At 33.4% G+C, this 12,212-nt stretch overlaps 1 protein-coding gene across 4 annotated transcripts; it reads left to right on the plus strand.

The window, feature by feature from the left end:
- Positions 1-367: 367 nt before the first annotated feature.
- LOC104886686 (common plant regulatory factor 1) lies at positions 368-5,505 on the plus strand. 4 transcript variants are annotated; one of them, XM_048637625.2, is made up of 13 exons: positions 368-556; positions 1,883-1,981; positions 2,182-2,238; positions 2,361-2,456; positions 2,664-2,744; positions 2,895-2,948; positions 3,030-3,187; positions 3,309-3,357; positions 3,458-3,506; positions 3,827-4,026; positions 4,189-4,266; positions 4,363-4,488; positions 4,810-5,505. In XM_048637625.2, exons 2-13 carry the CDS (start codon positions 1,922-1,924, stop codon positions 5,044-5,046), a joined length of 1,245 nt encoding a protein of 414 aa, XP_048493582.1. In that variant the 5' UTR covers positions 368-556; positions 1,883-1,921; the 3' UTR covers positions 5,047-5,505. The 4 variants fall into 4 exon arrangements, with proteins under 4 accessions (XP_048493582.1, XP_048493541.1, XP_048493522.1 ...); XM_048637584.2 differs by having other exon boundaries at positions 369-556; positions 3,827-4,053; XM_048637565.2 differs by having other exon boundaries at positions 370-556; positions 3,827-4,059.
- Positions 5,506-12,212: the final 6,707 nt, after the last annotated feature.

Below are 12,212 nucleotides of genomic sequence, written 5' to 3' on the forward strand. Positions count from 1 at the left end.
AAATCATAATAATTGAATATTAATAAAGTACTCATCGGGACGAATCAAACAAGATCCCACATGACTATATTTTTTCTTATATATTGAGAAATATCTAAAAGATAAGATCTTGTAATCAGATCAGTTCAGATCAGAAAAAATAAGTTCAGATCAGAAAATTTCAGGTGAACTAAACATAGCCTAATTTGGAATAAACTCAAAACGGAACGGTCTATTATGTGACAGATGGAGTATTGTATGTTTGTATCTACGAAACTCGAGTTCATGTAGCACGCCATAGAAAAAGACGGAAGTACCCCTTACTCAACTCACACCTACTAACACGTGTATTATGACGTGGAATGTTGGCTTGGCGCCCCCATAATCTCTCTCTCTCCTCCCTCAACTCCCCCATTCTTCCTTCCTCTTCACCTTCTTCTCTTTCTCTCTCTTCTACTTTTTTATTTTCTCTCTCCTCCATACTTATTCTCCTTTCTAAATACAATGCTGAGGTTTTAGGCCGATTTCTAGGGCTTATTCATCATCATTCAACATATTTCTTCAATTTTATTCCAAGGTTAGTTTTTTTTTTTTTTTATTTATTAAAATTAAAAAATCATGCTGCTTTCTATTTTTGTAATTCTTTTGCTGAATTCAATTGCCTTAATTTTTATACTTCTGATTAATTAGTGATTCAATTTGAGAGTGAAAATAAACGAATACGACGTCGTATTGTGGTTTTTTTTTATTAGGGAGTTGAATTTTAGAAACAGCTAAAATTTATTTTGTTAAAATGTTTTTATGATGAAAGCGAATGATGTGTGCAAGAAGAGAAGGTTAGGGGTAATTTTGTCATTTCAGTTTAGAGGTGTAACTGCCGTGTCATTCCTGCTTTTCAAGAGTCCATTACTTTTGTGTGGTCGGTAAGGTTGTGTAAAGACAATAATACCCCTGTTCCTTTTTCTTTTTTCCTAAAATTTTCTAAGAATTTTTTTTAAAAAAATTAAAATAAAGCTAAACCTAGAATTAGACAGAATTTATGCTGTAATAATCTGCATGCAGATGCAGATCTATTTCATTTATGATGATATGATGATGATCATGTGATCTATACATAAAGAAGAACTATGGAATATTAATGATTGATAATTTTTAAGATGGTGAAATCGTCAAGTTTAATTTTTTCAGTTATTGGGTATGTTTTTGTTAGGATGATGAACATACTATTAATGGTAAAACTTGGTAATTTTTGGTTCACCCACTTACACAGTTACACACAAAAAAATGGTTATGCTTGAAATTTTTACAAGTTTACAATCAGAATTGAGCTGGTAAATAATGATGGTCCAATTATTAGATTGATTGGATGATCTGTATTATATGGGTTTTGATTGGGTGATTTCATGAACTGATTTTATATTGGATGGAATTATTATGGAAATACAATCATGTTAACTGTAGAACTTTCTTTTTGGGATATATGGGGTTTATGGCGTATCGCGAGCTTAATTGCTTCAGGACTTTAGCTTATGGTTTATTACAATTAACAGTTCGGATTATTTTGAGATTGTCTATAGAACTCGTGATTATTCCAAAATGAACGGAAGTTGGGATTATTTTGAGAAGATAGTTGAAAGTTATGGATTGTTATGTCAAATCTTCCAAAAATTTAAAGTTGGATTTTAAAATTGCATAAGTTGTTTATGTCAATTTTGCATATTTTTGGATTTCTAGATGTACCACTAATTGTTGTTCCTCACAAAGTCCCATTATTGGATTTCCAAATATGGAATTAGAACTGGTTGAGGAGTCATGTTTGCTTTTTTAGAACTGGATTTTTTCATGCTGCGACCTTTTTGCATTTAAAATACTGGTGCCGATTAACTAATATCTAGTGTGCCAGATTGATATTAGGTTCGAAATTCGGTGTTGCTGAGTGATTATGGGAAGCAGTGAAGATGGGAAGTCTTCCAAGTCAGAAAAATCATCTCCAGTTGCAACTGTAAGAGGATAATTTATGAATCATAGTTCACTCGATAAATTATGATCTTTTGCTTATCTGGTTTTGTATGTTCTCTTCACGAAGAGTAGTGGAAATAGTTTTTTTCGGTGCACCATGAAACTAAAGGACATCAATTTTGCTGTCTCTATTTACTAAAACTTAGGACTGGTTTTTGAGTATTTATCTTGTGCTTTTTACAGGAGCAGAATACTGTCCATGTTTATCCTGATTGGGCAGCCATGCAGGTTAGTTGCTCGGTAAATGATTTTTGAGTTCCATACTTCAACTATATCCAGCATCCACTTCTGGATCTCAATTTCAAATCGTACACTATTATCAAATTTGAACAATTACTAACAATGTTGGAGGATTTCTTTAGGCATATTATGGTCCAAGGGTTGCTTTGCCACCATATTTCAACTCAGCTGTTGCACCTGGGCATCCGCCTCACCCTTATATGTGGGGACCTCCACAGGTAAATATCATGATTAGGATATACTTCCTCCGTTACATAATAAGTGAAACACTTCTCTCTTTTATGTGAGAGCTTTTTTAGAGAAGTGTTTCATTTATTATGGAACGGAGGAAGTATTAATTAATACATCTTGCTATCTTAAATAATTTTATGTTTGATGATTTTCTCTGTGGTTCTCTTCTTGATAAATATGTTTTTATTTTCCAGCCTATGGTGCCACCATATGGGGCTCCTTATGCCGCAATCTATGCACCAGGGGGAGTTTATGCGCACCCTGCAATTCCTCTTGTAAGTGTTTTCTTGCATCTAATAAAAGAAAGAAAAAAAGAACATTGCTGGTTTAGCAGTACTTTGAAACTGGAAATTTGGCCAAAGAATTTTAATGGCATAGAAAAAGGCTTTAACATTTGTATGCTTGTCTGTCTTTCTTCTGTGTAGGGTTCACAAGCACCTGATCAAGCAGCTGCTCCTATTGCTGTGACTGAACCATTGGTATTTCAAAATTTTGATCTATGTGTTTAATAAGGTTCAATGAAGTGGCTTTAACATGAGTATGGTTTATGGGGTTTCCAGGTTGCTACACCTTTGAGCATGGACACACCTGTTAAAACACCTCGAGATGGCGAGAAAGGTTTAATAAAAAAGCTAAAGGGGTTTGATGGCCTTGCAATGTCAATTGGAAATGGCAATACTGAGAAGGAGGGTGATGATGAGAATAGGCTGTCGCATAGGTTTGTTAACCCGATTTTTCTTATTTCCCATTTATACATTGATATAAACTGAGGAGATATCTGTTTCGGTATTTGAAATGAGCATATTGGACTAATGTTGACATTTATGATGGTTTAATAGTGCTGAAACTGAGGGTTCCAGTAATGGAAGTGTTGGAAACACTGAAGAAGTAAGAAATCTGGTCACATTCTTGCTTGTGGTTATTCATGCCTTCTACATGCATGAATTTCTGTGATTGCTTGAATTTTGATTTCATACACTTATGCCAGGCTGATCATAATAAAAGGAAGAGAAGCCGTGAAGGAACCCCAACAGATGGTATGATATTCTCATTCTGTATATCTGTTCCTTGTTACATTCAGTCAGGTTTGTCTTCTGTGGTTGTATCATGAGTGTGGCTATTTGCCTAAATTTTAGGTAGCTTAATCTATATCCCATAAGTCTAGTGGGTGAATTTTCGGAACTTCACTCTCTCTTGGGCCCACAACCGTCCTGTCACTTGTTTGAATGCGTATTTCGTGTACCTTAATTGACTATGAAGCTTATACCTGTTTATCAATCCGAGTCAGAGATTGTTCTGGCCTGTCAAGACATGCTAGGGTGAAAGGAATAACTTAAACCTTTTATTTGACAAACAGTCGAAGATGAAAAAACTGAGATCAAGGCTGTTCTTCCTCCTTCTGATAATGCGTTGGGAATTCCCCTTACTCCGGCAAATGTAGCAGCAGGACAAGTAGTGGGAACTGTTGTTTCGTCTGGTGTGGCCACCACATTGGAGCTGAGGAATCCTGGGGTCAGTGTGAAAGCCAATTCAGCTAATGTTTCTCCCTCTAACACAGTAATGTCTTCTGAACCTTGGTTACAGGTACAGGTATGACCCTGTTATCTGGTGATTTTTTATATTCGCGTTCTCTTGTGAATGTCATGCCCAACAGCCAAGATGTTTGAGGTCAAAAGTTGTGCCTTTCTCTAATTTTTTCCTCATCATAACCTGGCACAGAATGAGAGGGAGATAAAACGCGAGAGGAGAAAACAATCTAATCGAGAATCTGCAAGAAGGTCAAGACTGAGGAAACAGGTAAGATATTTTTAGTTTACTTCATTACTTGTTGTAAATGAAAGCAGCTTCACTTAGGATTGAACTTTGTTCTTCTTTCCTTAACCAATAATGCAGGCTGAAACTGAGGAACTTGCCAGAAAAGTGGAAGCCCTCAGCGCTGAAAACATCGCACTGAAGTCAGAAATCAATCAAGTGGTAGAAAACTCACAGAAACTTCGTCTTGAAAATGATACATTAACGGTAATTTTAATGATTATCTAACTCGTCTTCACCCCCATAATCCATATATTCTGGTTGTTCATTGTTTCTACAAGTAGCAGTTGGCCCAGCGGAAATGTGCTAATGATTTTTTTCTTACAACCTCAAAGTCATGGGAACAAACCCTATTAAGGGTTCTTTTGGGGTGGGGATTCACTTATCCCTTTCCAAGGGAGAGCTTGACATGCCAAGCTGGACTAGTTTGACCTAGGAGAGATGTCTGTCCATTAGGATCCTTCTTCCGCCAACATTTTTCTAAAATAAGTCTTGCATTGTTTCTTACAAAGTGATCACACAATGCAGGCAAAATTGAAAAGCGTGCAGTCGGGACAAGGAAATGAGAACGGTTTACCTAATGTTGATACCAAACGTAATCCCACAGACAGCACCGAAAACTTGTTATCAAGGGTCAACAATTCGGGTTCTGTTGGTAGAATTGCAGATGAAAGTGCAGACATGTACGGAAAAGGTGCAAAGTCAGGTGCCAAGTTTCATCAATTACTGGATAACCCGAGGGCTGATGCTGTGGCAGCTGGCTGAGCTGCGGACGAAAAAACATGTAAGTCATAAAGATATAGGACTATCATGTAATTTTGGCATTAATTAAACGCCCAAAATTACTGCTAACAGTGTCCTAATTTGGAGTTAGGCAGATAGATATAATTTTCATAAAACTTTGTAATTGTTAGTTAAAAGCCTTTCTCAATGGCAGAACTGATGTGTTTTTAATTAGAATTCAGGGTGCCGAGATTTGGCCACTAAAAAAATGTATATTGAAGAGTTTTAGAGATTTAGAAGAGGGAGTCTTTGTGTTCCAGTCAGCTTTATTGGACGCTTATACATCTATAAAGGACTTTTGTTCATGTATTAGTTGAATTACTATTTACTAGTGGGGTGATTTTATCACATACTTTACTGTAATAGACATTTTCTACCATAAACTTCTTTTCGTTTTCATTATCTTCTGATAATATAAAGTATGGTTTTTATGTGTCTGAACTCTGAAACTCTCTTTGTCAATCAATTCCTAGAACACAATGTATCGATTGCAATTGTTGTATGTTTCGCACGGCGCAACCAATTACGTCGTAATCACTTGGGAGTTGGGAGTTCTTTTGATGATCTTTAGTCAATGCCACCCATAGTTGTGGTGCAAGAATGTACTCAAACAAAGAGCATTACGCCATTAACGTGGTGCAATTGCTATATAGGGAAATTTATTGCCCCTCTTATACAAAGAGAAGAATATTTAGCTAGATACGAAGTTAACCGTACAAATCTTTTGGTAAATTTCAATTAACTTAGAGCACTCCCAATGGTGATGTAATCCATCACCAAAATCAGAAATTTTGGGTTGAACAAAAAAAACAAGCATCCCATTGGTGATACACAACCCATCACCAAGTGACATATCATGTCATTGCTCACCATGTGAAAAAACTCATCACCATGTGAATCGTGCAAATTGAAGACAAAAGGAGCATTGTCACACACAGCCAGTCAGTGGCAAGCTGCCACGTGGCTGCTGCTGTGTTTTTTTGGGAAATTTCCACCGAATTTCCCAGAAAATTCCTATTTCCAAAAAAGAAAATACCAAAATTCATATTTTTTTTCTCCTCTATAAAATGATACCCATATTGATATATTTCAGAACAAAAAAAAAACACTTCTCCTCCTCACCTTTTTCTCTCTAAAAATATTTATACATCATTTTTCTCTATAATTATTATTTTACTAATAACCCAATAATGATAATTAATTTTGGTAATTAATTATTATAATTTTAAGTAATCATAAGATGATTCATTTTTATTTTTAATATGTAAATTATATTATTTATTGAAGTAGGAAAGAGAAATAGGAGAGAGAAAGTTGAGGTGGGGTAGTGAAAAGTAAGAGAGATAATGTGGAGTTTGATGGTTTTTTTGTTTATAAGTAGGATGGAGGTGATACATTTGATCATGAAATGATCAAAACATGAGTAAGTAGGAAAATTTGGTGATCAAACCCATCACCATTGGAAATGCTCTTAGCAAGTAGAATCATGTGAGGATGGGGTGAATCACTTGGGATTAAAGTCTTTTTACATTATTGTCCTTATGAGTTATGAGTTATGAGTTATGACCAGTTAAAGTCATGCAAGAGTGTTATTAATGATGCCTATGAATCATCTGAAATGGAATTCTGTTTATTTTCCGAGCTTGTGTTAACTTTCATAAAAGGTTTAGTGTTGTTTCTTTTGGCTAGATGAACTGACGAAGCGTTGTGATGTAGACGAGATTTGATCTTAGATTTAGTAGATATTACTACTACTCAGCATCCAATATTGTAGTCTACGCTGTCCTGTACTCCTGTTACCTGGTGTTGTAACAACGCAACACTATTGATAATATTCAGAAAGTCTCACGTGAAGGTGAAGCAGCTAGATCTTGTTATTCCTAGTTGACCCCTTTTCTGTTTTCCTTTTTTCTCTCTTGTTTTCATGTCAGATTTGGGCCAATGGTCCTTGCAGTTGTTTCAGGTTTGGAGGCCTGTTGAATTTTCTCCCCATAAACTTTTCATAAGAAGCTACCACCTCTGTGTTTTTTAGTTAGACCCATTTTCCTTGGATACACAGGTAAATGTAGTATTTTAAACTTTTACTATATCTCTAATTATTAATAAGCAAAAATTACAAAAAGTTGAAAAATATACATTGAGATAAATCTAATAAGATTTCACATGATTATATTTTTTCTTAAATATAAATCACAGAAAATAATTAAAGTTACACACGTGAATAGCGTTAAAGGTCAAAACGGATAATCTGAAAAACGGAGAAAGTATTTTGCAAGTATATAAAGTAGAAGAATAATAATAACTAGACAAAAATTATCATTACTAAAAATAATATTTCATCAGTGTTGACTTGGAGCATCTTTAATAGTAACCCAGCACTTCCTTTCTCCCTAAATAACCTCCAAAAATATACTTCCTCTGTTTATTTGCAACCTTCATTCAAAGTAGGTTCTTCTTTTAACAATACTCATAAAATAAAATAAAATATAGAATCATAAGAAATAGGGGGGAGAAAATTGGGAAACATCTGACATGGATCATTTAATGGAAACAATTCATCAACCTATTTTTCCATGGTAAATTCACTTGCACTGTGTCTGTGTGTCTCTAAATACATACTTCAAATTTTGCAGTATTTAAATATGTTATTTGACCGCATTATAAAACTAGTATATATATATATATATATATATATATATATATATACTTCCTCCGTTCCACAATAAGTGAAACACTTACTATTTTAGAACGTTTCAAAATAAGTGAAACATACCTTAAATGGAAAAAAGAAAGTTATAAAATGACAAGAATACCCATCACAAACTAGTGTGGTTTGCTTTTCTCTCTCCTCCTTTTGATAATAGAAAGGGTATTTTATGACTTTTTGCTTTTTGAAAGTGATGTTTATTAAATCTTGTGCCAAATCCCTATGTTTCACTTATTATGGAACGGAGGAAGTATATATATATATATATATATATATATATATATATATATATGATATCATGTAATATATTGTTGGATTCGTTTTAAAATGTTTTTTAAAAAAAATAATTTTTAATAAGTTTTAGTAATCAATAATTACATATATAAATAATCATAGCAATACATTGACCTATGTGAAAGTCAACATATACGTTTTGTTGGGGAAGAAGAATTTCCTCTACCTTGCCCTCGTATAGGACACTCACTCATAGGCCCAACAAGCACCCTAACTCCATTGAAATTTGCTCCCACCAAGATTTGAACCTTGGTCTCCCATGTGGAAAATAAAAAGTGATGTTATTGAACCCAAGGATCCTTGGTAAGTCAACATACACATGTCGTTAAAAATGGATGATATGCTCGTAAGTATTATAGTACTAAGTATTAGCTAACAAGTGTTAACTAATGAAGTGAGGACTAGGATCAAAGTTGGCATAATAATTGTAAATTTGTAATGCTCTCGTTTCACTTCCTGTGATAGAGGTTCGATTCTCATCCCTTATAAGAAAAATTCTCAATTTCTCTTATTTTTTATAAGAGAATTCTCCTCACCTTCAAAACAAAGTACTAACCAATGTATTGTGTTCTTGAAAACTGTTGCTCTAGAGAATATTGAGAAAGAAAATAGTAAAACACATGATCCATGAAGTAATAAATAGACAAGGCCCACTTATCTGTACGGCCTATGCTAGACTAGTGACAATATGTTTCTAAGGAATTGGGCCCACCAGCCTAGAGTATAGCCCGCGTAAAGACATCTTAATTTATAAAGACAAAGGCCCATGCTCCATGCGATTTCAAAAACTCGTACAGTAAAATAATAAATCCAAAAAACCGGTAAAGAAAAACAAGGGTAACATTTAAGTGGTACTACTTGATTGGTTTCAACTGGCAAAACTCGTGACCAAAGCGACCCAATCTGTTCCCTTCCCATCTTTTTGACTTTTTGTCATAATTATGATTGACAAGGACCTTCTCGCATTCAAAATAAATATTCGTTTCTTTTTAATCTACATATTTTGTACTTTAAAATCGTTTATAATTTTCGTTGTGAATTGTGACACATCGTTCATCACTTATAAATAAGAAAAAATCTAATCAAAATAGATCTTGATAGATTTGTCTTTAATATTTCTTTTTCAAAGATCAACTTTTACAATCTTTATTTGTTTATAAACAATATATTTTTTTGTCGAAGTTATACATTGACAAACGTAAAGTCAAACTGTATAGATTAAAAAGATATACACAGGTAGTATTTACGTAGTCGTTTATTTAAGTGTAAAATTTGATTCTAAAGCCACTTTTAGCCAATTTATGTTACGCTCAATTTACAAATTATAAAAAAATATGTATAGTAAATCATAAATTATCATTATTGTTGTGGTGTTACTGTTGTTGTTGTTGCTACTGTTGTTGTTTTTAAAGTGCTTCAAGTTTGAAATTTCAACTATCTAAACATAATTGATAAATTTCTATTTAATATACTTTAATCATTGTAAACCTAGCTCAAATTAATGGCTTTTTAAAGTGAACTTATTTAATCTTATTCGTCTTGAACTTTATTCATCCAACTTATTAACCTTGAACCTATGGTTTATCCATTCTCATTATTTTTTTTAAAAAAAATAAGTGAATATATAAGGTAATTATCAAGAGCAAATCATGCATTTAACAAAAGGACATTAACATTTAGCCAATAGTAAGTTGGTATAAAAACAAAGGCTAGAGCACATTAATACAATACACATGCATTTCAAAAAGGTCAACAAAGTAGGACAAGCTAATATATAAAGATGGAAAATCTCTTTTCAACAATGAAGTACGATTTTTTATTATTGTTTGTCCTCTCCAAAAGGTTAAATAACTCATTTGAATATAGAGTACATGGTTGTTGAAAACAAGTTATTTACAAATTTAAGAATATGACCAAGGCCAACTAAAGATGAAGAATACATATTTTCTTATATTGATGTGGGCTTATTAAAAGAGTGAGTAACAAAATTTATATCTTTACCTCATGAAAATTAATCCTTGCCTCTCACACGTAAAACTTTGATATAGATGTCAATGATGAGTTTAATTAGTAAAATGGTATCTATAATCTAAGATCGAATTTTTTTTATTTTACCGTCTATTTTACACTCTTATGTGGATAAACCTAAACCTTTGTGCCATTTGAGCTATTTTAATGATTTTCTTAGTTGTTAAAGACATGAGATATTACCAATATATAAAAAAATATACATTTATCTCTAATATTTTTCATTTTCATCGAAAAAGACAAAGGTTCGAATCTTGACTAATTTACAGTTGTATGATTAGGAGTCACGATTTAATATATATGTTGATTGTTAGGACTAGATTTACTGATTAGGCTTTTTAATAGGATAGATCTAGATCATCCTATGTTTCTTTCCAAAAGAAAAAAAATTGAACTGGATCTTGCTTCATTGATTTATGTCTAGAGGGTAAGAAAAAACATGCAAAGTACACTGTGTACGGAGGGGTGGCGCCGCATAAGGAGGAGTGTGCATAATGCAACACCCAGACCCAGCACAAATTATTGTTCCACACATGCCTCTACTGAATCATGGATCAATATATTTTTGTTTGTTAGCTTTTGCCTCGGCAAACTCTGCCTAATTGAGTTAATGGGGATACTTTTTTTTTTTTAACAAGGTCTCCACCGTCGATAGCAGTGACTAATCCTTTCATTCCGGATGCTCCACTTAAGGATAAAGGACTGACCAAGAATCTCTTTCCATTCCCAAAGGTTGAGGATCGAACCCCGACTAATTGGTTAAGGAATAAAGTGAGCAACCACTATGTCAAGACCTCTTGGTTGGGGATGCTTCTTACAATCCTACCTATTTACATGCCAAATGTTTTTTTTGCAAGAGTCCTTTATTATAATAGTTTTATTTAATGGATCCGTTTTTCTTGGGCACACAAGTCAATGCACTATTTTAAACATTTATATCAATTATTAATAAACAAAAATAACAAAAAGTTGATATTATGAAAATATACATTTGAGACGAATCTAACAAGATTCACACGACTATATTTTTTCTTAAGTATAAATCACAAAAGATAGTCAAAGTTACACATGTGAATAGTGTTAAAAGTCAAAACAGATCATCTAAAAAAATCGAGGGTAATATAGGATATACTGTACATTCAATTATATACTATTTTACTTATTTATCATCTTTAGAGTTCCACATGAGCAACAAGTGATGTAGGAGAAAAAAGAAATCTTAAGTGTACTATACATGTAGGTTTATAGGTGTATGATATAAACTTTGGTCTTTCATACCGCTTCTATAAAAAAATATGCATAATATTGTTAGCCTTAATCATTTGAAATCAAAATACATATTGATCAATTAGGACTCCACTAAAAACAATTTGATCATCTTGCGTTATTAAAAAAAAAAATGTGTCTTTAACGTATATTTTTTAGTACATAAATTGTATGAAGTATTATGCATCACTTATACGCAATTTTTTTCTTTATGTTTCCAAGTGACAATGTTATAACCTTTTTGCATATTAAAGTAATAAATTTAAACACGTAACTCCTAACCATAAAGTTTAAATCAGTTGAAATACATTACTGCATATAAGGAGTAACTTAAGCATTAATGGACATGATGCTCATTGCTCAATTGCACCTCTTATGGACTACTTTGGTTAGGCCCATTTAGAATATGCACATTATACAATGCATACCGTTGAATTGATCACATATAGTACTATTTAATTATATATCTGTTCTCATACAGTTGCACCCCTTTTGGAATAATTTGGTTATGCCGATTTAGTATTTGAACTTCTATTCATCCCTTTAAAAATATTTAAAATCGTCCCAAAAAAAAAATTAAAATTACATCTCTAACATTTTCCTTCTTTTTCTCTAAACCAGCACAACCACTCCCACCACCAGCCACCTCACTCCACCACCATCCACCTTTTCTGCCACCACCACCCCATTGCCACAACCACCCATCAACCACCTAGAAGGAGTCAAAAAATTTTTAGGATGAAGGGCGAACGTCTGCCATGGACTTTCGCCCCACGGCCCGAACGTATGGCTTGGACGTTTGGGCCATGGGACGAATGTCCGTCCATCGTCCTAAAATAAATTCGACTGCTTC

This window comes from Beta vulgaris, chromosome 1, assembly GCF_026745355.1.
Source record: "Beta vulgaris subsp. vulgaris cultivar EL10 chromosome 1, EL10.2, whole genome shotgun sequence".
NCBI classification, from domain to species: Eukaryota; Viridiplantae; Streptophyta; class Magnoliopsida; order Caryophyllales; family Amaranthaceae; genus Beta; species Beta vulgaris.